At 40.1% G+C, this 25,532-nt stretch overlaps 3 protein-coding genes and 1 non-coding gene across 6 annotated transcripts; 1 reads left to right on the forward strand and 3 right to left on the reverse strand.

Moving 5' to 3' along the window:
• The first annotated feature begins 289 nt into the window (after nt 1-289).
• On the forward strand, nt 290-12,006 carry slc19a1 (solute carrier family 19 member 1). The gene is made up of 7 exons (XM_040142279.1): nt 290-378; nt 1,969-2,042; nt 2,240-2,615; nt 4,924-5,710; nt 7,556-7,748; nt 7,959-8,100; nt 9,484-12,006. Exons 3-7 carry the CDS (start codon nt 2,313-2,315, stop codon nt 9,682-9,684), a joined length of 1,626 nt encoding a protein of 541 aa, XP_039998213.1. The 5' UTR covers nt 290-378; nt 1,969-2,042; nt 2,240-2,312; the 3' UTR covers nt 9,685-12,006.
• A 395-nt stretch (nt 12,007-12,401) lies between these two features.
• On the reverse strand, nt 12,402-18,509 carry LOC120798328. Of its 2 annotated transcripts, XR_005708677.1 has the most exons (12): nt 18,140-18,509; nt 16,533-16,694; nt 16,255-16,380; nt 15,919-16,082; nt 15,244-15,364; nt 14,972-15,070; nt 14,813-14,833; nt 14,569-14,589; nt 14,404-14,430; nt 14,227-14,286; nt 13,884-14,041; nt 12,402-13,339 (listed from the first exon to the last, which is right to left on the reverse strand). XR_005708677.1 is itself a non-coding variant. In XM_040142556.1 (11 exons), exons 1-11 carry the CDS (start codon nt 18,213-18,215, stop codon nt 14,022-14,024), a joined length of 897 nt encoding a protein of 298 aa, XP_039998490.1. In that variant the 5' UTR covers nt 18,216-18,509; the 3' UTR covers nt 13,437-14,021. The 2 variants fall into 2 exon arrangements, 1 of the variants encoding a protein (XP_039998490.1); XM_040142556.1 differs by lacking the exon at nt 12,402-13,339 and having other exon boundaries at nt 13,437-14,041.
• A 694-nt stretch (nt 18,510-19,203) lies between these two features.
• Nucleotides 19,204-24,403, reverse strand: LOC120798137 (cytochrome P450 4F3). Of its 2 annotated transcripts, none has more exons than XM_040142202.1 (13): nt 24,043-24,403; nt 23,560-23,704; nt 23,310-23,363; nt 22,804-22,931; nt 22,302-22,390; nt 22,039-22,185; nt 21,504-21,621; nt 21,265-21,331; nt 20,629-20,758; nt 20,283-20,416; nt 19,925-19,989; nt 19,753-19,835; nt 19,204-19,655 (listed from the first exon to the last, which is right to left on the reverse strand). In XM_040142202.1, the coding sequence occupies exons 1-13, from the start codon at nt 24,352-24,354 to the stop codon at nt 19,439-19,441; spliced, it is 1,689 nt and encodes a 562-aa protein (XP_039998136.1). In that variant the 5' UTR covers nt 24,355-24,403; the 3' UTR covers nt 19,204-19,438. The 2 variants fall into 2 exon arrangements, with proteins under 2 accessions (XP_039998136.1, XP_039998135.1); XM_040142201.1 differs by having other exon boundaries at nt 22,269-22,390.
• An 844-nt stretch (nt 24,404-25,247) lies between these two features.
• Nucleotides 25,248-25,366, reverse strand: LOC120798395. The gene has a single exon (XR_005708700.1). It is a non-coding gene; the product is annotated as a 5S ribosomal RNA (ribosomal RNA).
• Nucleotides 25,367-25,532: the final 166 nt, after the last annotated feature.

Raw genomic sequence — 25,532 nt, forward strand, 5'->3', positions numbered from 1 at the left:
AGTAATAGTACTAGTAGTACTAGTAGTAGTAGTAGTAACTTTATAAGTGACATTATTTGTCCAACATTGACGAGCGTGAGTCACAAAGCTCTTGCGAAAAAACAAAAATGTAAAATAAAATGTGAATTGTTGGAACTCTGTAGTCTCTTTAACTTGGGCCATCCTAGTAAGTCGATCTCATTCTGCATTTAAGGAAAAATACAAGCTGGAGAGGGGAAAAAAAACGTTTATTTTAGTTCCAAATGTTAGGTTAAATACAGTTTCGCACGCTCTGTCGCAGGAATTAGACCGTGGAACTACATTTCCCAGAAACCAACGCGAAGGGAAAAAAAATAAAGCCGTTGGGCAATTAAGCTTCGGCTTTATTGAGCACACGAGGTATGTAACGTCAACTCGACTTTATATACTTTAATATTACAAACAAGTAAATGTTGCTTTCTTAATGGAGAGCCAGATTTTTTTGTGTAAACGGGCTGACAGCTACTTATTTTGTGATGAATCTGTACCAACAAAAGCTACAAGAGTGCATAGTTGTTGTACTCATAGTTCGTTAGCCACCTTGCTAGCTAGCCGTAACTTGGCACCTGTGTCAGAAGTTGTGCGTTGGAGTGATTTCGCCACTGTGCGGCTCGTTGTCCTACACGGACAACCCGACCAAAGGAAAGGTTTAGCACATTAGCCGCTAACGTAACAGGCTGAGCGTTCGCTTTCAGTGTGCTGGCATGTGGGCACTGGTATGCTAACGCGGTGTTAACCACCGAATGGCTTGTGTAACTTGTTTGTATTGCCCGTTAAAGTCTTGATACGTAACTGAGGCCATGCACTTCATCCTTCAGGGGCCAACTATGTCTGGTTTTCACTCTTATAAGAGATTACCTCCGCTTAGACGGGATATGTGAATTAAATCATAATTAGAAATTTAACTGAAAACATAATTGTGGACCATCCAGCACAATCACAATCTGGCAATCCCGATTTTAGAGCTGAAATAATCAGTTAATTATTCCTTAAGTCTGTTGGCAGAAACTTCAGTTGGTAGCACTTTGGACAATCATAAACGTTTAATGCCAAAAATTCACTGGTTCCAGGTTTCTCCAATCTGAATATGTACTGCTTTCCTTTGGGGCTGCAACGATTGTTTGATTAAACGGTTAGTTTTTCATCATAAAAAAAACCAAAACGATTTTTCAACCATAATTCCTAAATAATTGTTGTTTTCAGCCTCTCAAACAGGAAGATGTTTTATATCACAGTTAACTAAATATTTTGGGGTTTTGGACTGTTGGTCAAACAGAACAACACATTTGAAGAAGTGCTTTGGATTTCAAGAAACTGAAACTTAAACTGATGGACATTTTTTCACTCTTTTCTGCAGAATATATTGAATATATTGATATTGAAAATAACTGTTAGTTATGGCCACAGTTTCCTTACCCACATATGATAGTAAACCTGATTATTTTCATTCTGGATTAATCTGCCACTTATTAATTGTTTTTGTTGATTTAAAAAGCCAGAAAATGGTGAAAAAAAAGAGAAAAGTCAGTGTGAAGTATTTAAATTGCTTATTTTATTAAAACCTAAAGATAACCTGTTTTTTTCCCCTCATGACAGTAAACTGAATAATTCTTCAGAATAGTTGCTGATTAATTTTCTGTTCTGACGAATTTTTGCAGCTCTAAAACAGGATGTCATAGAGTTTTTGACAAGTGGTCAGACAAAACAAGCACTGTTGGAGCTTATGATGGTCATTGTTCACTACTTTACTTACATTATATACATTTACACATATACATTGATAATGAAAATAAGAGTTAGTCGAAGCCCTTTTTGAGTCACAGCAGTGTGTTATAGTCTACCACGGTTCTGCTTCCAAAGTAGAAAACACAGCTGTGCTCTAATGTCAGCTGCAGTGTCTGCACAGTGTCGAAATAGTCTGACTGACAGACAACATTGTTATCTTTTCAGGTTAACAATGACACCAGATTCAGCTGCTGGATAGCCAGCTCTCAGACGACATCATAGTGTGGAATGAAGCAAAGGTCAACATTTTCTCTTAAATGCAAACAGCAGCAAGTAGCATTTTAACTACCTTGTCATCACCCTGTTAAATGGTTCACTTTCACTGTTCAAGTCTTCTCTTGCATGGAGAAGCAGAAGGGTTGAGGGGAAACCCTGCTGTGATTGATGTTTTCAAGCGAAACATTTGGGGTTTTACATTTTGTTTGTCCATTTCAAGGAGGAAGTTGGGAGCTTTTCTCATCAAAACAAGTCCTTGCATGCTGATTTGACAGGCTACACTCTGCATCACAATGGTAGCAGATGACACAGCAGGAAGTGGGGACAGATCAGAGGGGGAAAAAGACATGGACCTGAAAATGCTTGCATTTGTAGACACTGAAGGACATGTAGACGGAGAAGTAGAGATGGCTGTCTCTGCTTCTGAGGCCCTGTCTACCTCCGAAGGTCCCCCAGAGGAAGCCAAGGAGCCCAGAAAGTGGAGGTGGGCTGTGATATTCTTGTGTTTCTATGGGTTTATGTCATCAATAAAGCCTGGGGAGCCCTTCATTACACCGTATCTGCTCAGCCCTGAGAAGAACTTCACCAGGAAACAGGTTAGTGGTGTTCTAAGACTGAAATGTGGCGGTTGTGTTCTTGTTTGTATAGGTATATTTGTCTGTGTGTGAAGGGGGAAAAAAAATACTAGTGCAGCCATATTTGGAATATCTTTATACCATGAAGCTAAACTCTAATCTCATCCACCTTTTCCTCCATGCACTTAATGTCATTACTCAGTAGAATTACTGAGTGTCCTGTGGGGACTTTGCTGATCCATTTTATTGAGGTCAAAGTTCACATTCCACCAAACTGGGACATTTTAATAGGTTTGTGAAGGTTTATAATCAAGGATTCATAGAATGGGATGGGATCGGTGCTTTGTTTGCCAGTTTTTTCTCTGAGGTGACCATGACCCTGCGCGAAGAATTGGTTACCTGCCAGGCGGGCATCCCGAGGGGAGAAAATGTTAAATATTTCCAGTATTTTTTTTTTTTGTCAGACTGGCTAGGACAGTGTGAGTGGGGAAAAAAACACTCTTTGTTGGACCAGAATATCAGTTTTTTCAGCTGAGGCGCTTTTTGCAGAAAGATTTTTCGTGTTGAATACACATTTCAACTCAATATCTGTTTATATCTGAAGCAGTGTTATCGACCTATCCCATAAACTTCCTGCCTTTACCTGACTCCAGGGAATATGCAACCCTTGATTTAAGTTATCCCTCATCGACAACTGTTATTTCCATGAGGAGCTCAGCATTATCATGGATCTAAAGCTGGTCTTGGTGATACTATTAGACTGTTTTGATCAGTTTTTTTTTTTTTTAAAAGCAAGTCCAAAAATTTGATGGTTCCAGGTTCTTATGTGAGAATTTGCTCCTTTTCCTGTACCTACACTATAGCAAATAGAAAATTATTGGGTTTTAGATTGTTGCACAGACAAAACAGACATTTGAAGACATTGTGTTGGAAACTCTGGAAATTTTTCACGATTTTCAGACATTTTACGGGCAAAATGATTAAGAAAATCATCAGCTGATTAATCGATAATGGAAATAAGTGTTAGTCGCAGGTGTGCGTCATTGGAAAACACTGTATGTTGCATTGAACTTCAATGTGATCCAATGTGTTATTTTGCATGCAAATTGCTATATATGTATCAAACTGGGAAAATACTCGTAATAATTTTGTTATAATAAATTTGTCATGTTACGCTGCTCATATTATATTTTGATATCTAAGGTCTACTGGTTCTTGTGATGTTATTTATTTCTTTATCACCTGGGGTAATTATTTAGGAACGTAGACAGATAAGACTTCATATACACTGATCATGCCACCAAACTGTTCAGGGTTCATGTTCTCTCTAAGTTGAGGATTGAAGCTTAAACTTCTTTGTCATCCTGTCTGTTTTAATAATTTTTTTATCATCTGGTTAGTATTTTTTGTGTGTGTGTTTTTTTTTCCAACGGACTAGGACGTTACTTTTCATAAATTATGCTTATGAGTTGAGCCCACAGTTGTTAGTCTTTGTTGATAGCTTTAAGATTCCCCAGTATTTTGTGCATTAAGTGTATTGCCACCAGCATTATGACTATGGTTTGGCAAATGGTCTAAATAAATATGCTGATATTATAATAGGCCTTTTGTATACAAAATAATTGATGTACAGTTATGCATAATGTCAACACTCTTCTAGAGCTGCAAGGACTAGTCGTTTAATTGATTAGTTGAGTGAAAGAAAGTTAATTGTTTTTGTTTTATTTTGGTAATCAATTAATGGTTTCAGTCATTTTTCAGGCAAAACAGTGGCTATTTCCAGCTTCTCAAATGTAAGGATTTGCTTTGTTTCTTTGTTCTATATGTTAGTAAATGATTTTATTTTTTTACTCCTGATTGAGAAAATAATCAACAGATTAATCGATAATTAACATAAGCGTTAGTTGCAACCCTACACTCTTTACAGGTGTAAACAAAAATGTCAGTAACTCATGTTAGTTTTTAAATTACAATTAGCTTGAAGTTAAATTTTATATATATATATATATATATATATATATATATATATATATATATATATATATATATATATATATATATATATATATATATATATATATATATATATATATAAAAATAAAATAAATACATTTTATTTATTTTTGGATATAATAACAAGATGTGGTCATAATACTGTGATATAGTCCCTTGAAGGCAAATAAACTGAATCCACTTTCATTGAATTATTGCCGATCCCTATTTGAGACACTAAGTATCCAACAAGCTGAGAAGAGAGTGGAGCTTTTACCCACCTCACTGACTTTATCATCTTGATTTGCACTTTCTTTGATTGTACTGACATTCCCAGGTGACAAATGAGATCACTCCTGTGCTGACGTACTCCTACATGGCTGTGCTGGTGCCAGCCTTCCTGCTGACTGATCTTCTGCGCTACAAGCCGGTGCTGGTTATCCAGGGCATCAGTCAGGTGGTCATTTGGCTCATTCTGCTCCTGGGCACCACCCTCATTGAGATGCAGTTCATGGAGTTCTTCTACGGCATCTTTATGGCGTGCCGCGTGGCCTACTCCTCCTACATCTTCTCCCTAGTCAACCCGCTCCTCTACCAGCGTGTGGCCGGATACTCGCGCTCCTCAGTCCTCTTGGGGTTGTTCACCAGTTCGGTGCTGGGGCAGCTCTGCATGTCTCTGGGCAACATCAGCTTCTACACCCTCAACGCCATATCCTTGGGTTTCGTCAGCTTCAGTCTGCTGCTCTCATTGTGCCTGCCCTGGCCTAAACGCTCCATGTTTTTCAACCAGGTGCGGAAACAGGAGCAAAAGGAATTTGCTGGGTCGGGAGCCACCAAATCGGAACTTGACAAAATGCAGCCAGAGGAGAGCAAGTTGTCCTCTGCCGCCCGCGGGTGCTCATCATCAAACTGGAGGGATTCCGTCTTTGTGCAGATGCTTCTGGAGGTGAGAAATGTGGTCAAGAGGCCGAACCTGAGGCTGTGGTCCATGTGGTGGGTGTTCAACTCCACAGGGTACTACCTGGTGTTGTTCTACGTCCACATCCTATGGAACAAAGTCTACCCGACCTCAGAGAGCAAGAAGGTTTACAACGGGGGAGTCGAGGCAGCTTCTACATTACTGAGTGAGACATTTTTGGAGCTACAGAATCTAGTTTTTACAAGAATAGCATTGATTTTTTTGAAGTCTAATCTTTGTTTTATGCTCTGTGCTCATATAGCAAACACAGTCGTTGGGTGTCAGTTTCACAGTCCTCCATGATGTTATCCACATGGGGGCAACTCCAGCTTGCTAAATTTAGATACAAATAATGGGGACAACTCATCTGAGCTCAGCAACAACAAAATATCAAAAGCCCTCTGATTGACTGAAGGCCAGCAGGAAGTGTTTAGTTTTGCATTAATAGTAGTCATCATCTTTCCTTGCGAGATGGATGAAAAGGTTGCTCTGATAACTCATAACTCATTCTTAATCCAGGATTCTCTGCAAAGGACTTTCAAGCTGAACGTGGTTTTTGTGAAGATGGCCTTAGATGTTGAATAAGAATGGAAAAAATGTTGAACAGGAAAGAAATGGACCACAGTTTACAGATTTGTTAAGGGAATTGTGTGGAATAATACACACTGAATTAAGTACATCGAATTCTATGGAAGAAAGTTGACTTACTCACAATCTCTAAATATATTGTTAGGTTAATAATCTTACAACGCTGGGCAGACACTGAACGGGTTCATGGATGACTGGCTGGATTTCTGGCATGTCTGAAAATACTGTTTGAGCAATTTCGATTTCCCACGTGGCTGCTGTCAAAAGATCTGTTATTAACTGTAATGAGCTTGGTTTAGTATTACTGTAGTAGTATAGTAGTGTTTTACATGTTGTAGCTAAAAACCTTAGTCTTGAGATTGTTGTAATATAAAATTGAACTTCGCTGCGAAATATACAGCACATAATGTCTGCATCTTCAAGCCATCTGCAGCTCAAAAAAAAACACATTCAGGAAAACCTCAGCCGTCTAGTGGTTTTAAAAAAAAAAAAAAAAGAGAGAATCATCTCGTCTTGATCATTTTGTTGAATTTTATTTACAACAGACAGACTGAAAATACAGGTTTTTTTTCACAGCAGACATGTCTAACATAGATGTAACCAATATCATTAATTACTGTGTTGCAGTGCAATAACTGTTGGAACAGAGCTATTGTTAATGTAATCAGTTCACCTGTGGCTTCCCTGCTTTATACTTGGAGCGCTGCCCTTTTTTTGGGGGGGGGGGTTGTTTTTGGGAAAATGGACACGTTTCCTCATATGAATCTGATGATAAGTCGTTTTTTTGAGGGTTTTTTTTTTTTTTTTGCAGTTCCATAGAGTATTCGGGACATGAAATAGATGTTTAATTCTGATATAAACAATGATGAACCGAAGAGTGTTAATGTTATTGCACACAAAAAATGGGAAAGACAATTTCATTTAAGAGGTTGTAAGAAAGGATATCCCACCCTTACTCTGAAGTAATTACATCAGGTTTAGACATCAATATTTGGCCTTTATTCAGCTGTAAAGCACGAAGGTAGTATGTAGAAGGTAGAAGGTAGATGGTAGATGTCATTTACAAGCAGTAAAAGTTAACTTGTGAAACAATCTGATAGTTGGTAAATTATAAGAACGGACAAAACTTCCTGGTCGTAGTGTTGGTGACTTAGTTTTTAGTTAGGCATTGATGACAACAAAACAGATTGACTTATCTTGAATATACTGGTTTAAAAAAAACAACCTGAAAGTAGGTATTATCAGATATCATTACCGAAGTTAGGACTTTTACTGTAGAATGACATTATTTACACTTTAACACAACAATGAAAATATATAATGTACAGACCACTTGTTTTAAGAAACCCAGATGTGTAAAGTTGTGGAAATATTGAACCTCCATCAATTTGGAGAATAGTGACTGATGTGTATCTTTATTCAGGTGCAATGGCTTCCTTTATAGCGGGCTTTGTTAAAATCCGGTGGAACGTATGGTCTGAGCTGGTTATCGGTATCATCACAGCAGTGCAGGCGGGTCTGCTGCTGCTCATGGGCACCACAGACAACATCTGGGTGTGCTACACCGCCTATGTCATCTTCAGAAGTTTCTACCAGTTCCTGGTGCCTATTGCCACGTGAGTGCCAAAAAAAAAAGTATTTCTTTACTATGAAACTACAAAAACTCTATGTATCCTGCTGCAGGAACTGTAAACGCATATCAGGTGGAGAGTGAAAATGAATTTGAGAGAAAATGTTGCTCATATTATGAGCTGACTGTAACCTACAGTAAGCAGATACAATCTGATGCAAACTGGTCTGTGGTGGTTTTCATTGTCTCTCCACAGTTTCCAGATAGCCTCGTCACTCACCAAGGAGCTCTGTGCGCTGGTGTTTGGCATCAACACCTTCTTGGGGACCATACTGAAGAGCATCATCAGTCTGATATTTTCTGACAAGAGGGGCCTGGCACTGGATGTGCACAAACAGGTAAAACAGTCATTTAATACCTGAGAGAACCATGCCAGTGTCTTACACAAACACTGGCAACATATACATTTGGCTGTGTTTTCCCCTGGATGTACTGTGTGTCAGTACAATTACAGTACAAGTTATTCTAACATCCCAATAAATACTCATTTTCAGAGGGATTTAAATACAGAAATTATGTTTTAAAATATATGTATGACATGGGGGAACATACAGAGTGAAACAAGAATAGATCTTTTGACTTAACAAGCACAGGTGTAACAAATAACATTAATTGCTGCTTTAGACCGCAATAACTGCTGAAACGGAGCCATCAATAATGCAGTTAGTTCCACCTGTGACTTTCCTGCTTTGATGAATCAAAATGTCTGCTCTGAACAATGTCTACAAATCTGATTCTTTAGGGAACAATAAACAAACAAGAGTTTTTTTAAGATTCAAGTTGGCGAGATTTATTCAGAAAACAAAAATGTGTAGCCTCGTAGAAGCCAGCCTGAATAAGTGACCTTAGGGTCTGAAGTGAGTGTCTCAGACTAAAGAAACTGTAAAATAAAAGCCTCTTATTGATTTTGTAAACATAGTTAAGTTATACTGTCACCTTCAGAATTTAGGACAAATTCAGTGCTGTTTTCATCTGTACGAGTTTCCAGCAGGTTGCAAAGAAAAACATTTCAGTATATGTGCAGATACAGAATGTACAATGTTTGCTTTAAAAAATTACTTCTGTCAGATATATATTGCATAAAAACATTTTCCAATTGAGATTTTAAAGACTAGTAAGCTAGGAAACTGGAAATTAGAAAAAAAGGAAAAAAGTCTTCACAAAGAAGTTTTTTACACTTGGCCAATGTAGAAAAGTTTGTGTATAGATAGAAACAATATTTAATAACGCGCAATGGAAACAGATTATCAAATAAATTCATGGTGATGAGGAGACTGAAATTAATACATGAAAAAAACAAATGCCATATTTCCATCTCGGTTGCTACATCATTTTCCATATCTTGAGGTTTGAATGGAGCGCCTTTCATCATGTTGTTGCGCCCTGTTCTTCTGCAGTGATTTAAAGGAACCCAATTGGACCAATATTTACATAAGGTAGTGGATCGAAAACCCAAATTACTTGGTGTTTTCTTTTGCTGATGATCTGGCAATTTGGGAAAAAAATTTGCACTTCATTTGGATGGAAACCTGAATGATGACGACACAGCAAGTGGTGGGTTTGTCCAGTGAGGTGCAGAAAGATTTGCGGTTCACAGAAAAGGTTTTGTTGCTCATTTGTTAGTTAGCACAGCGTTGTCTCGGTCAGTATTTTATGGAATTATTGTCCTATCCTTGTATATCATCTGAGTGAAGATACATTTCTTTTTTTTTCTTCTACAGTTCCTGGTCTACTTCATTTATTTCACCTGTCTTACTGTCGTCTACTTTGTCTGTGCTGCTGTAGTCATCATCCGTCACTATAGAAACCAGCCTGGGGCAGGAGGCGGGGCCCACGACCAGGCCTCGCCCACAGAGCTCACTCCTGTCGCAGCAAATTCAGAGGAAGAACCTTTGTCTAACGGCAAAAGTGCCAAAGCGTAACACCAGGAAAGTGTCTCGCCTTAAACTGTTTTCCATCCACATCTTATCTAGACCCAAGTGTTTGTTAATAAGCTCCTCAGATTCAGTGGGATCAATCATTTTAACCTCCTGATGTTGGTGGAGAGGTTCGTTCAGTGTTAGCTTCTACAAGTGCCTCATTTGCTCCATAAAGCTCGTGCGCTACACAAATCTGACAGTCTGCAGGCATCAAGTGTCCGACGTCTTGGAGGAGTTTTGTATTTGATTTTGATGATCAGATGTGATTTGTTGTAGCTGAGAAGGTTACAAAACTTTTTTTGTTTTTGTTTGTTTGTTTAATGCAAAGAGCTAAGTGGCACTATGCTTCAGTATTGTGGAAAATCATCTTACACACATAGTGAAGGACAATTAGTGTAATGGCCGAGATTGAGCTTTTTTTGTATTTTGTCGAGGAAACGAAGCAAGAGAATCTGCAGCTGTAAGATGGTGAGCTGTCCTCTTTCAGTGGCACGGGTTCGGCATTCAAACAGGTTCGTGATCACTGTGCAATCGCTAAACATTACACTCGAGCAGGCTGCATTTTCTGGCTCAGCGGATGTCGTCACAACACTAATTTTTGTCATCCACACTCCTATTGCACTTAATGCCACAATTTCTGTGTTAGTGCCATTTGAAAAGAAATGAAAGTAACCTCATCAGTATAATTCCTTTTTGATTTTGCTATAATCAAATTTTGACATCATGTTGTAAAATCAGTATCCTTTTATTATATGAAGCTGTAAACTGCAGATTTTATGCAGTGTATGTGATGTGACTTTAATTTTAAAATGATTTTTTTGTAATTCTGTTAAAGTTGATCTTTGAAGACCATTTATAAACAGGCTACAGGATGTGTTCAGGAGAAATTATAAATGAAATAATGTTTACAGACATTATTACACAGACACGCTTATTTGACTTTTATTCTAAATACAAGTCATTGAATTTGGTTATTTAACTGTGATATTTCTATTTTTATCTAAATTTACGCAGTATCTCAGTACTGCTGCTGATTCTCTGCCTGTTGCTTGTCAGTTTGTCTGAGCACCATTTTGGCAAACAGTCAACTACCGATAAGGGCTCCAACTCCTACAACTCTCAGGCCTGTAGAAAACATAGGGATGCAGTGTTACTTGATACAACAGGTACTACAGTCTACAGTGATTAGGTTTTAACAAATGTCCATCAGGTTACTTAAACAACAATCGTAGACAAGTCAAGAGATATAGAAGTATTTCTTACAGTAGATACAACAGTAGTTTCTATTTTTAATGTTAACTGAGTTTTGAGTTGGATTACATTCAGAATGTATAGATTTTTTATTTTTATTTTTGATTGAAATAGTTGCTGAGAAATTATGTAACTGTGAACCTGTCTAAATGCTGTCAAAAGGAAAACTGACGTTAATCAATGTTTATTTTGTATTGACAAATTTCCTTTGGTGGGTAAAAAAACCTCCTTGATCACGTTTTTTTTTTGGACCCGGTAGTTAACCATCCTGTATTTTACAGTAATCCTATTTACGGCTTCTCGGGGGGTCCCGAGTTGTGTTGATGAACTGTTTATCAATCATTTTTGCAGAAGAAATCCTTGTAACTAGATTTTTATTTTTTTTTTATTTTTATTTTTTATTTTAATCAGAATGAGATTATACAAGAAAACAGTATTTTACATGCTAATAATAGTGTTTGATGTACTAAGTTCATAATAGACTTGGATTGTAAATAAAGCATGTCCATGCGAGTTGTTTGGTCAGCTGCAGTTGCTGCTCACAACATGAAGATCAAGAGCTGTCTGATTCTTATGTTTTTCTGCATTTCTCGGTTGGAGTTTGTTTTTTTTTTTTTGTCCCCCCCCCCCTCTTGACTGTTTCTACAGCTGAACACAGATATGATGGCCCCTCCCCTCCGCTGGGATAAATCTACTCCTTCTAAACTCACTGCATTTGCAAGACCTGGTTTCCCCTGGTGGGAAAGGTGGCTGTGATTAAATGTCTACAGATCTCCGAACCAAGGACAAAAAGGAAACTTGAAAATGTGTATATACTGCAAGTACCCTGCCTGAACTCTTAAGCTTGCAAAGGGCAAATTAAGACATAAAAATAAATAATTTGGGGGATCCTAGGTTTAGATTGCTGTCATTATTTTTAAATTTTTTTGCATAGAGCAGTATTTAGAAAACAAAATGATCCACTGACTATGTACAAAACAGCAGAATTTGTTCTGCACTCATGTAGCCTCTAATTGTCTGCTGCCACTAAAACGTGTAAGAATTTATCGTAGTGTATGAATACTAATAAAATGCAATGTGACATTTAAAATTCTTTGATACATAAATCATGTTAATTATTACACAAACAAAATGCTTCTTTGATGCATTTTGGCAAATATTACTACATATCTATATAGAAACATATCAGATATATCTATAGATAAATCTCATTAGAAAAACACTCAGCTGCTTTAAAACTGATTAAACCTTGAACACACGTGACTCACCCTGGTATCAGTGAGTGAAATGTGTCGACTTGCTGCCCACAAGTGGTTCAACTTTGGACTATCTATCCAATTTGTCAGCTACAACATAAATATCTCACTTATTCCTCTATTTTACTGTTGGGGGGGGGGGACTAGAGACGTAATTAAAAACAGGTCAAAAACTGATATGTGGATTTATAAAACAAGAAGCTGGAGTTCAGGTTTGATATTGTTGGTTTTATTAAATATTGCCCTTATAAAACTCCTACACATTTACATATCCTTTATATCCTCACACTGCAACAAACCACAACAAATAATCAGTTAACAGGGTTTGAATATGAAGTGATCTCAGTGTCTAAAAAAAAATGTGGGGTGTTTTGAATTTTCTAAACTTTTAAAAATGTCAGTGCCACAGCTCATTCTTGACGGACGCTTTCAATTAATGAGTGCTGCTTCGTTGGTTAAAAGGAGTTTCACAAATTTTGGAAATAATCTCAAACTCATTAGTTTTTATATAAAAACACAGATGGATTTGATCATTTAAAGCTGCACTCTTAGATTAGATGGAAGAAAAGTAAGTGCAAAACAAACCCGTCATCCATCTATTTCATTCACACACGGTGCATTGGAAAGCCGCAAAACCAAACATTTTGAAATTCGTCCTTCAGAATTAAAAGATGAATACAGAGGAAACATTTAATCAACGATAAGAAGAGGTAAATAAAGTCAGTGTTCGCAGAAGTGAAGATAAAAACATTCAGAGACATAAAAAAAACCTCAAAATAAGAAAAGGAAAAATAATGGATTGACTTTGAGCTTAAAATGTAACATTTTAGCAAGTTTGCATACTTAGCACAAAGCTGTTGCAGAGGAGTCAGTGCTAAAGTACTGTACAAAGCCCGGATTGTTGGTCGAGCCCAAACCAGACAATGGTGCCACTTTCCCCCTCTATTGTCAGTCCAGTTCCTCCCCACCAAGTCCAAACTGTACTCTACCGCTGAGAAGCTGCATGGAACCGGACCGGACCCGCCTCAAATCCTCTTTGGCCGCTGACTCAATGAGCTCGACACACCGGTTGGTGTCAGGTATGCCGTCCGTCACAGGAAAAGCGCACTTAACTCGGCTTCCTGGTATTGTCTAAACGTTTCTCTGCCTCTCTGGAAAATCAAGTGACAAACCTCAGGAAGATCTGAGATCTACTTCAAGTCTAAAAGCTTCTCTCTGTGGCAGTGCTGCTCTTAGCATCTGGGCTACTTTTTTTTTTCTCTCATTCTAATAAACTCTATCATTTCCCTTCTTAGTGTCTTTTAAATGCCCTTTTCATACACGTGACTTATAGTAGGTCCCAGCAGGCGATGGCTGAGTAAACTAATGTATTCCGTTTAAAATAAGCAGCAAAAAAATTTTATTTTCAGTACATCTGTCGATGTGATGTGTTCACAGTTACATGTGGTATAAAGGGGAGCAAGACTTGAGTCTTGAACATGCCGCGATACTGACTTTTGTTCAGTTTTTTTGGCATTAAAAGCCGTAATAAAAATTGTTAACACCCAATTTTGTTTGAAAGTAGCTGAGGATAATGTCGCTCTCACATTTTTCTTTGCAGCTTGTACGACTATTAAGGGATTTTCAGTAATAAGTGTAGTGTAAACACGGAAACTCTGAAAAAAAAAAATACTCGGAATGATCCCATACTCTGACCTTTAGTGCCGTTGTACTGTTCCAGTAACATTTCATGTGCACTTCTGGATTTCCTACAACATTTCTGCTTCACCCTGGATCTTGTGGATCGTCGTTTTTACGCCTAACGGGGTCCTGGACTCGGCGTCCTCGGGCCATCTATGTCATTGCCGTTTCCTCTGCCCAATGACAAATGAAAGAAGAAGAGTCACACACTGCTGCTAAAGACTACACACCTGTACGGAAAGCCATAAAAGTTATTCAACACTTGTCAGATATATAGGTCTTTAAGTGGATACAAGCTATAGAAAGTAAATTATTATATTTAGCGAAAGGCAGGTGGTTTTTTTTTTTTCCATCTCACCGTCTCCTTGTCCCATCTCTTGACGCGCAGTGGTGCCATTAGACTCAGCAGCGTCTCTTGCTGGATTAATGATATGGACATATGGGTTTCAACTTTTTTTTCCCCATCATATTAAAAAAAAAAAAAAAAAAAAAAATTGGACAGAAATAAAGGAAATGGGCCGTGGCTTAAACTTACGTTGCCTCCTAGGCTTCCGCCAGAAGTCTGTAACATTAGAGAAAAAAAGGACAGTCCACTGTCAGATCTGACTTTAAAGGCCTTGGCCATTTTTCTCTATCAGCAACGCTCTGAATTTCAAAGCATAAATAGGCGGGAGGGTAACAAGTCATTTGAGTTACTGACCTGCTTCCCAAGGCATGGACGCTGCAGGGAGAGAGCGACATTACATGTTCATATACTGACAATGATGCTAAACAGGGAGCCCTAAAGTAAAGTGTTAACGACATACATGTATTTATGATAAGGACTGGAAAAAGAATTTACTTATATACACACACACACACACACACACACACGTGTATGTGTATATAAGTAAATTCTCTTTAAGATGTATTTTGCTCAAAACGTTTTTAAACTGCTTTCTCACCTTTTTGGAAGAACCACATTCCTAGAGGGAAAAAAATCAACAGAATGATTAAAATCTCAGGCCTCACTCACCATTATCAGTCTCGAATAAAAGTACAAATTCATAAATACAGATTCATAAACAACTCAGAATTTTGTAAATTAGGGAGGAAACGCATACCTGCTTTCCATCTGTGTAAAAGACCCAGCACTACCACAGCTGTCAGCAGACAGATGAAGACTGTGAGCCCCGTGCTGATTTTCGGATTCCCCTCAGGTTCTGTAAAATGACAACGATGGCAGTAAGAGGCCTTTCATGGAAACACTCTTCTGTTGGTGTTCACTCACACCTCAAGGCCTGATTTAGGTCAGCCAGGTAAATGCCATGACGTGCGGTCATGCCTTGTGATTGTTTCTAGGCTAGAACAGAGAGGATTCACAGTGACAACTCACGAGTAGTGGAGGTGGTAGGAGTGTTGGCGGTGGTGAAAGGGTTGGGGATGGGTTTGCTGCTCTCCCGACTGACTGGATTGTCCAGCTCGCAGCTGAACTCCTTTGTGCTTGAACTGTTTTCCTGGGAGTCGAGTGAAACACTAAGTTATTATCAGTCATATACCAAAAGTTTATATACACATTTTTTTTTTTTTGATGAAAAGAGAGCAGCTTATTATTGAAAAAATTAGCCTTGACAACATTATACCGACTCTCCACAGTGGCACCGATGTTGAACTATGTCCTTTTTCCGACATTCCCATAGAAATCCTCAAACTCCTTAAATATCCTTGTTTGGTTGTAAACCTCGCATAATTCCTTACTATCACAGCAGTTTGCCGATAAGGAAAGAAAACTAGGGCTGCAATTAACACTTATTTTCATTATGATTATTTTCTCAGTCACTTATTAATTTGGTCTATAAAACAGCAGAAAATAGTGAAGCGGATCATAACTTTCCCAAGATGATGTCTACAGATTGCTTTTTAGCCCAACCAGGAGTCCAAAACTTCAAAATATTCTGCTCAAACCAGCAAACAACTGAAAATGGACCTAATTAATCACTTAGGAAAATTTGTTTCAGGTCGACAGAAAGCACAGAAAAAAAAAAAACTCCACATATTATATAAACAACACCTTTTCGACACGGTGCTCCTTAGATGAAGTTGTCAACTCTTCGTCATCTGACCTCCATTTGTAGGTGACTAGCTCGACACCTGTGGTGTTTCCTTCGCAGGTCAAAATACAGCTGGTCCGCTCATCATCACACGATTTAGTGACAATGGGCACAGGGACGGGAACTGTTGTTATTGGAGGAAAAAAAAAACAAACAAAACCAAAAAAACTGAAAAAATTCAAAGTTGACGCCCTTTTTTTTTTTTTCATTCACTTCCCAAAATTCAGTGAAACGCAAAATCTCTGAGTCGCTTAACTTGATGAACCTTGTTAAACCGTGTGCAATTCATTACTTACAGATGACTGTGAGACGAGTTGGAGTGGCCTTGATGTTGTTGATTTCGGCCGTGTACACTGCACTGTCGTCTCGCGTCAGACCTTTGATTGTCATCTCTCCACTTGAAATGTTCAGGCTACCACGATCTTTAAACAAGCACGGACAGTGTTAGCTTCTCAGCAGGGGTCTCACAAACGATTAAAAAGATGTAACCACTGTACCATTTAGCTTTAACCTTTGGGGGAAACCCCCCCCCCCACAGACGCCAAAGGGTTCGGCTGAACGAGGGCCATTGTACCTTCGAAATGACGATAGTAAGTAATATCCGTGTCAGGTTCCTCCCACTGGATGGCAATGTTGGGACCATCTCTCCACACGATGCTGGTGATGGGGCCGGTCACAGACCCGGAGCCAGGATTGAGGACAACTTCATCGCCCTCCTTCTTGTACAGTGTAATCTCTGAAAGAACGAAAAGAAACTCCGTGTGCCAGTTTTCCTCGTCCAAACATCCTTTTAAATTGGCTTTTTATCCACTGGACTCTGGTGTTATCATAGGTAAAGGATTTAATATTAGGCTGCTGTCTTTTAGCTAGCAACCCGTTATCAGTTAAATCAAATTCACTCAAGTTATTGATCGACTGATTTTATACTGCTGTGTGATCAATATCTTTGAGTTTTGGACTGTTGGTCGAACAAAACAAGTAATGTGAAGGCGTCACCTTGGCCTTGAAATTGTGATGGATCTTTTTTCACTATTCTCTGACATTTTATGGACTAATCAATTATTTTTTGTAAAAAAGAGAAAAAAAAAAAAAAAGAAAAAAAAAGACATAAATAAAACCCTAGATGAAATAATATTTTGTAAAGCAACAAAAGGAGGCTGGTGACATCAGAAAGAGCCTTTGCTGGAAATTGTTTATGGATATTAAGTTGATGATCATGACCTTGGAATTTTTTGAGGGGAATGGGAATTTAAGGAAATGGTGAGTTTTTCATTGGCCAATTGCAGTAGATTCAAGCTACATTTTGACCGTAATTAAAGAGGTTAAACTGCACAGTTTACTGTTATACTCCTTCTCCGTGCTTCTCCAGATCTCATATTTAGAAAAGGAAAAAGTTAAGGTTGTTTATTCATCATTGCAGTTTGAGAGGACAGAGGCTGATTTAGCTTTTTTTTATTTCCTGCTTGGTTTGAGACACTGGGAGATATTAATGGCAATGAGTAATGCAGATGATATTAATATTAGGAGAGGGCTTTTGTTTGTTTTTTTTGGTCTCTCCTGCATATCTTTATAACAAACAAATATATTTTTTTCCAACAAAACATTTGGGAAAATGTTACACAAGTCATCACTTGTGTGAACAGATGTGAACTTCAATGTTGCCATGGATTCGTGGGCAGCCTGTATCTGTTCACATTTTGGAAAAACGAGCCACGCCGAATTAGTTATCATCAGTTCCCTTCTGTTATTGTACCTTCGGCTCCATTGACAGCTGTCAGTGAATTACTTTGATGCCGGAGAGAATTTAAAAACCCGACGATTCTCGGGCCAGTTCTGAAGTGCTCAAAATTCCTGTCCCCACCAGTTCACTGTGCGTCTATGTCGCAGTTATGAGATAAGGGTCTCGTCCTTATCAGACAGTTTTCTCGTTGTTATGAGATAAAGAATAAAATAAAAACCCTCATGCAATCTGTATTACTGACAGTAGGTTTTACCTGCCTGAACCCAATTTACTGAATACAATATGTACAGGCAAGATTATAATGGGTGGGGCCATGGATATGGAGAGTCACAATACAGCGGCAGGACCCGCAAGACACACCCAGAGAGTCCACAAAAAAATGGGGTTTTAAACGCACGAAAACGAGTCAGCGAACCGTCAGCTGGCTGCAATGGACCTACCGGACTGCGCGGACACGACAGCCAGGAAAAGACACGACCAGCCGGCCAAATTCCTCCACGACCCAGCCGACCACATCCTATTTTAGCCTCCGTCAGTTAGAGAGTCCGGCGCGAGGAGGGGGGGGGTCCGAACAGCTTCTCGCTCAGAGGCCGGAGAAACATGTCAGGTTAAGTTCATTAAAAGCTAAAAACATCACCGGTTAAGCGTGCTAGCTTAGACACATCCGCTAATTGGCGCGAGGCGGAGGGAAGGCGGCGGGGGAGAGAACTCTCAAACCGAAAGCGGCCGTAACCAACTGCACAGTCTCGGTGTCTCCGCCCTCCGCCCTCCTCGTCCGGGAGACCCGCCGTAGGCGTGCGTTATGCCGGCCCAACCAACGCGAGGCTAAGGCTCTTAATGTGTGGAGGTCGTGGCCGCGAGCCGGGAAACCCATCAGCACTTTATCTCACGTGAGAGAAAAATCAACATTTTTCATTGAACAATTAAAGCGCATTTAGGCGCAATAGGTCAACTTCCTTTGTGAAGCCGTTTTTTTTTTTTAGACTGATACAACCTGTTGGTCATTTGTTGATGATGTTCATTTGACTTATTGTAGTAGTGTGTGGGGTTGTATCATCGAGATTCCTTAAACCCTTAAATCGAATCACATGCAGTGATTTGTGGCCACAGATTGCGTCTTTCCTACCCTTGAGTCTCAGTTTAACTTCTGCCATCAAATACTTTTGTCTTAGGGGCCCAGTTTGACCCCTTGGGCAACGATGTGTCAATCCCCCCAGCCAACACCTTTCATTTCTTCTCTCTCTTCCATTTGTAGACTAAAGCCTGGGCGAGAAACTTCAGCTCTCGATTTTCCAGGTCTGATTCATTCAGGCCCTGATCTAAACCCAGTACCTGCAGATAACGCGATTTTTTTTCACCCTGAATCCAATAAACTTAACTTCGAGAGTCTCTCTTTGACTGTGGGGAAGAGTTTAAGGATGAGGATCTATTTTTTTTTTTAAACTCAGGATTTATTTAAACCAAACAACAGAAAAATAATGAATGTTTCAACAGTAAATTGCCTATTCCATGATGCAATATAACATTAAATTATATACATTTTTTAAAGTGATAGTAAAAGAATCATGTGGCCAAACATTGTGCTTTTTGTAGAAAACAAAGGTTGCAAATGCATTTAGAGACAATACGGTAAGCATAAACAGTGACAACAACAGTACTAAAGTCCCAGGTGTGAGGCCAGAGCTTCTGTGCTTTTGTTATATTACAAAACAGGTACACGTGTCGTCCTGCTGGATCTCTCAGCCTTGTGTTTCCTCCATGCTGGGTGTGGTCAGAGGCTCCAGCTGCAGCCACAGGCCTCCCTCAGCGCGCAGGACGAGCTGGGGGAGACGGCGAACGCCTCCACAGCTGGCCCCCAGTTCAGGGTTGGCCCCCGGGGTCAGGCGAAACCTGAGCAGGGTCAACGCCACGACGACTCGCAGCTCTGCCAGGGCGAATTTCTGACCAATGCAGTTCCTGTGAACACACGCAGATTCATTTCGTTACCGGCTCATTCTCGGCCACGTCAGATCTCATTTGGCTTAGTCCTGAATGTTAAGCGAGGACACTGTACCTGGGACCTGAGGAAAAGGGGATGAATGCGTGAGAAGACCGGCCTTCTGTGTTGGTTGGGTCAAAGCGCAGAGGATTAAACTCCTAGCAGGGAATAAATCATACAGGTTAAACGTGACAGAGCAGTATGACAGGGAGAATAAGATTGAGATTATTTTTAATCAACTTCTTACATGTGGTTCTGTCCAGACAGTGGGGTTGTGTTGTGTTCCATAAATACTGACCAAACAAATGGCACCTGGGGAGGGTTTGCAGGAAGAAAAGGAAGTATTATGAGTCGGGTTTAATCTTCACTGCTTAAGGAACTACCTCGATCAGACATTTCACTTCCCAGTTGAGGCTGGCGTACTGTAAGACCTTCTCAAAAAAAAAACAAACTAAAAAAAACCAAAACATTCTTTTGCAAATGAAGCACCGCATGTGGTTTGAGGTGGGTTTCTGACATCAAGAGCCGAGACGAGGCGCAGCCTTCTAAACCTCTGACATCCATTTCAGAAACTTCATAAAAAGCTAAGAGTCCCCCCCTCTCACCCTTCGGCACTGTCCGATTCCCCGGCAGCGCCATGTCCCGGGTGTATTTCCTCGTCACGGCCTGCACAGGAGGGTGGAGTCTGAGGCTTTCTCTGATGCACATGGTGGTGAAGGTAAGGTTTGACAGATCCTCCCTTTTAGACAAGAGATAAGTGAACGCGTGTACGTATGGCACAGGAAACACTCCGCATCTTTGCCTTATTTAAACAGAATTTCAACTCCTGCCACCGGGGTTTAACATGTCGTACGGGCAAGTTTTCCTCCTGTTAAAGGGCAAATAAAATCAATACCACATGTGCAACGATTCAGGTTGTGTGTGTGTGTGTGTGTACGTGCGCTTTCTGACCACTCTATTTGATGTCCATCTCGTCCCTGTGTCAGATCCATCACTTCCTGCCTGCATTTCTCCTGATAGTGGGCATGGCGTGCTAAATTATACAGCGTCCAGCAAATGGCACTGGCTGTCGTGTCATGACCTGTGGATAAAAGTAAGAGGATTTGAATTTGATGCATAAAGTGACAAGTCAAATCGTGGTGTTACGGCTATTTTTTCTTACTGTATGTGAACATTTCAGACTAAAGCAACAAACTGTAGCTTGCACCTTTAAAGCAAGACTATGTAACTTTTGAGGGAAGTAATAACACATTCTTTTAATTTTTTTTTTTTTTTTTAAGATGAAAAGTTGAATTAATAAGCAGAAAAAAACTCACCCTTGGACACTTGACTACACTCTGGGGTTTTGTTGCTTCACTTTGTTCTGGTATGACCAGTGGCTTAAAGTGGCCACTTATAACAAAATTTAGGCAAATACTGCTGTATAACCGACATTACAGAGTCCGCTCACTACCTTTATGACTGTTCTCTACTTGTGCTACCGTTGCACTATGTTTTGGCATTTACGATTATCCTGTAATTGACACGGGTGACCACAGAGGCCGCTGTTCGGTAAAAGCTCTATAGTCTTGCTTTAAACTGTCTCACCTGCGAACATGAAGGTGTTGGCCTCTGCCTGTATCTCCTCATCTGTGAGGCCTTGTCCGTGCTCATCCTGCAACACACACACACACACACATTTTCTAACACAATGTTTATTAGTAATACGAGAGCACGTTACAGTCCTGGATCTTTTAAAGCAATTCACACTCTCCCTCCACCTCACTTTTTGTCTCCGTCCATCTCTATTTCTCATTCGTTTGCGCTTCTTTCTTCTCCCGTCTTACCTCTGACAGGAGTATGATGTCCACAAAATCTTTCTTCCTCTGTGGTGCTGTGGCGAAATCGGTCTCCCTCCGCTGCTTAATGAGGGCGCGGCGCTTCTGAACCACCTCCTTGGTGAACCTGCAAACACCAAGATTTAAATAAAATAAAACACACATCACCATAGGACTTGGTAGATCATGGTACAATACCATGTGTTACTACAGAAAATTAGACATTACTATACATTACTATGGAATATCATAAGGTACATTGTGTTACTAGAATGTGGTACTGCAAAATGTAACATGTTTACTATTTGATATGTTACAATGGGTAAATATTCAACAGTGGTGATCCAGTACATTATAATTCAATCGAATATAACAGAAATAGCATTGCATTAGACAAAGCACATAATAAGTGATAGATATTACAGAAACAGCGTGGGTCTCATCATTTTGCAGTAAAATGTGTCATCAGACTTGAACTCTCACATTTGTTTGTATAACACTGTTGCATAAAGGTCAGAGGGTCACACCTGTTCGTGAACTGTACCTGTGTACGACACTCAAGGCCTTTTTGAATCGTTTCCCCTGCTCCGTTTTCCAGTAGATCCAGTCCCAGTGGTGCAGCATCCTCAGGCGACGAGCTATTATCAGGTCACTGAGCTCCACTATGGCTGACACGTACTCACTGGTAGACCTGAGGAGAGAACGTTTTAAAAAAAAAATGGTAAGACGCAAGTTGAATATATGTGTGGAAAATGGTGAAGTGGGTGTCCTCACTCCTGACAGTTGCTGTTGTAGCTAAAGGCACACTTAAGTAAACTGTCCAGTGTCATCAGAGTGACATGGTCAAACATCTCTATGTTGGTCCTGCCCTCTGCCACCAGGTGGCTCCATTTATCCTGAAAGACACAGAAGCACGATGAGAGAGCTCTGATTTTCTAATTTTTGTATAAAATCAAATTATATTTTTCTTCTGCTGGTTGGAAGACCATCGTCCAATCTACCTTTTTTTTTTTTGCTACTGGTAAAAAAAACACTGTGAAAGCATCATTGATCTCTGGTCCCTTTTCATAAACCTCAACCGCCAAAATCCTGAGACGGCAACATAAATCCACCAGTGCAAACGTAGATACGTCTGAATGCAGTTTTTGCCTCAGACTCTAAAGGCCATGCACACATTTTTACACTGCCGCGGATGTATTAAAATCAATATTGGCCACACAATAGAAAGTAAATACAACCGAATCTGTCACTCCCTTATACACGACAGCAGTTGTGCGTATTCTGTAAGCTGTGTGTGTGTGTGTCTTACGTGCATGGTGTTAGCCGAGGTGTTAAACTTGGCAACGTAGTTCTTCAGGATATCAAAATGAAAAGCTGGAGTCAGCAGTCGCCTCTTGCGAGACCACACCTCCCCGTTGCTTAGCAACAAGCTCTGTCCTGGGACCCAAGAGAGACAGAGTTTTGGAGGTGAGGATGACAATGAATTATAATCGGTGCTTGAATAGCCAGTAGTTACACACAGCAGTGGGAATGACTGTCATGTGACTTTATTAATATTAGTTTTTTAGTCTGAAGAGTCTTAACTGATTTCGGTATGTGAAATGTGACATTTATGTAATTAAAAAAAAAAAACAAACCTATAATACTCTATTCTGAATATCCATAAAGGAGCAGAGAAGGTAGTCTTTTCAGTTTGGTTCCCGTAGACTTTGAAGTTGAGTGTCATGAGACACGGCACCAATGATGATTACAACTGAACTGTGAAAACCTCTCAAACTAGACTTGCATCAGAGCTACGTGAGCTGCTTGACTCACCAAGCCATGGACGCAGATGGTCATAGATGAGCTCATCTTTCACTGTAATGCTGCCTTGAAGAACAAAAGGCGTGAGGATGTAATGGAAAGAGAAAAGAAACATTAAGAATTAAATGAAGCTTTGGGAATTGTGGTTCTAATACTTAAGTAGCTCCAGTAGCACTTCTACTGGGGTGAAAAACAGTGTGTTTGTTTGCAGCAATTACACAAAGATATCACGTTTAATTTGATCAATAGTGTGTAACCCCACCAGGTGCCATTAGTAGAGGTTTGACATAGTCCGGGTGGAAGACTCTGACCAGGTGATAGAAAGGACCGAGGAACCAGCAGCAGGAGTGTTTGTACGTCTGCACCAGGTCGTCCACTTGGAGGAGACCTTCCTCTGTGCTCTGCATCTGAGGCACAAAAAAAAATATATCAGTTTACTTTTAATTAAAAAAAAAAATCTGAATAATGTCCTTAAAAGTTGGATAAACTTTTAAATGAAAAGGTGAGTAAAGTAAGTTTAGATAGGTTTAAATGTCATTGTTTTGCTAATTTTTCATGCAGGATTTAAAGGAAATGTATCAGGATATTTCGTAACGGTGATATTTTGAAACAAAGTACTTTCTTATCACACTGAGAAATCTACAGTTAGATGTGTGTGTGTATGTGTGTGTGTGTGTGTGTGTGTGTGTGTGTGTGTGTGTGTGTGTGTGTGTGTGTGTGTGTGTTTGTGTGTGGGTTCTACTACCTGGCCCAGGTGGCCTATCAGCCAGGAGTCTGCATGTGGCTTGCTGAAGCAAGACAGCCTGTGTGTGTACCAGGCGTGACGCACCAACAGCCTCGCCGTCCAAACTGCAACAACAGCAACCAGTCCTGTGGCGACCACGTACAGGATCTGACAGAGGCCGGACCAGCTGAGGACCTGAGAGAGGACACCCCGGAGCAGAGACATGCTGTGATGGAAGGAGAGACGGCGTGAGACGTCTGGCTTGCTTGAAGCTCGTCCAGTTCTGACTGCGGTTGTGTTCACAAGGAGAAGCTGTTGTTGATGTTGAAACATGCAGAAACCAAACCCTTCCAACTGTTACTGCAAATATTTCAACAGCAACAACTGCTGCTGTGACCATTGTGCGCAGGGGTTAAAGTGGGATTTGGCAGGTGGGGAACCTGCTGTCTCCTCTGCTCCTTCAGAGGAGACACTAACATTAACTAAGATTGGTTTAAAACATTAATGTTAGGAAGCTTATCACACATACAAACATTTACACCAACCTACATCTGTCCCATACATTAACACATGATATAAAAGGGGGGGTACATTGTAAAATCAAATTAATGGACCTGTTGGGATTCATATTAAAATGAATCCAGGTAAAGGCAAAGATATCATCAGCATAAAAAACTACCACACTGGTGACTGCAAACGGCTTCACAGATGCAGAAATTGGGTCAAACTAACGTGACTCCTGTCCATCAGCCCCGAATGATGGCAGTACCTCAGACGGCTCTGGAGGTCCCAGGATCAGCACCTTGGACGTTGACAGTGATCCACTTTGTAGATAAAGGAAAGCAGGAGCAAGCTGCAGACTGTTGGCTCGTCTGCCAAGAGTCTGGAACCTGTTTAACAACTGATTATGTTGGTTTAGCTCAGTAGCAGATTCAGTTCAAGAGAGCATCACTGACCCAGAAGCCTCCAGACAGATGGACTCACATTAACCTGAGCCTCTGCTGGAAAATAACATCACAGCAGAAAAGAGGCTCAAAGGAGGCCCAAAGATTTGTTTGGCTTTTTTCATGTTCAGTTTATCGACAAAAATTGAGAGACCGTCACTAATTAGAAACATTTCCTGATTATTGTGGATATATTCCTTGAATCTACGTCCCCACTGAAGAAGAAGAAGATGCAGCAGCAGCAACAGCGCCCCCTGCTGGTTTTGTAGCGAGAAGTGCAAAAGCTTACAGCACCTGGTATTCCCAGGCGGTCTCCCATCCAAGTACTGACCAGGCCCGACCCTGCTTGGCTTCCGAGATCAGACGAGATCGGGCGTGTTCAGGGTGGTATGGCCGTAAGCGACAGCGTTATGGACAAACTGGCTTTTTATAGTCCATGTGACGCCACGTGCTCTTCTGCCTCCACGTGCAGTGACAGTAGATCGTGAGCCTTTATAACAGACGGTGGTCGCCCCGTCATCTGGACTATACTCTATGTTATCCTAATTATCAAAATCATTATCTAAA

This window comes from Xiphias gladius, chromosome 13, assembly GCF_016859285.1.
Source record: "Xiphias gladius isolate SHS-SW01 ecotype Sanya breed wild chromosome 13, ASM1685928v1, whole genome shotgun sequence".
Taxonomy (NCBI): Eukaryota; Metazoa; Chordata; class Actinopteri; order Istiophoriformes; family Xiphiidae; genus Xiphias; species Xiphias gladius.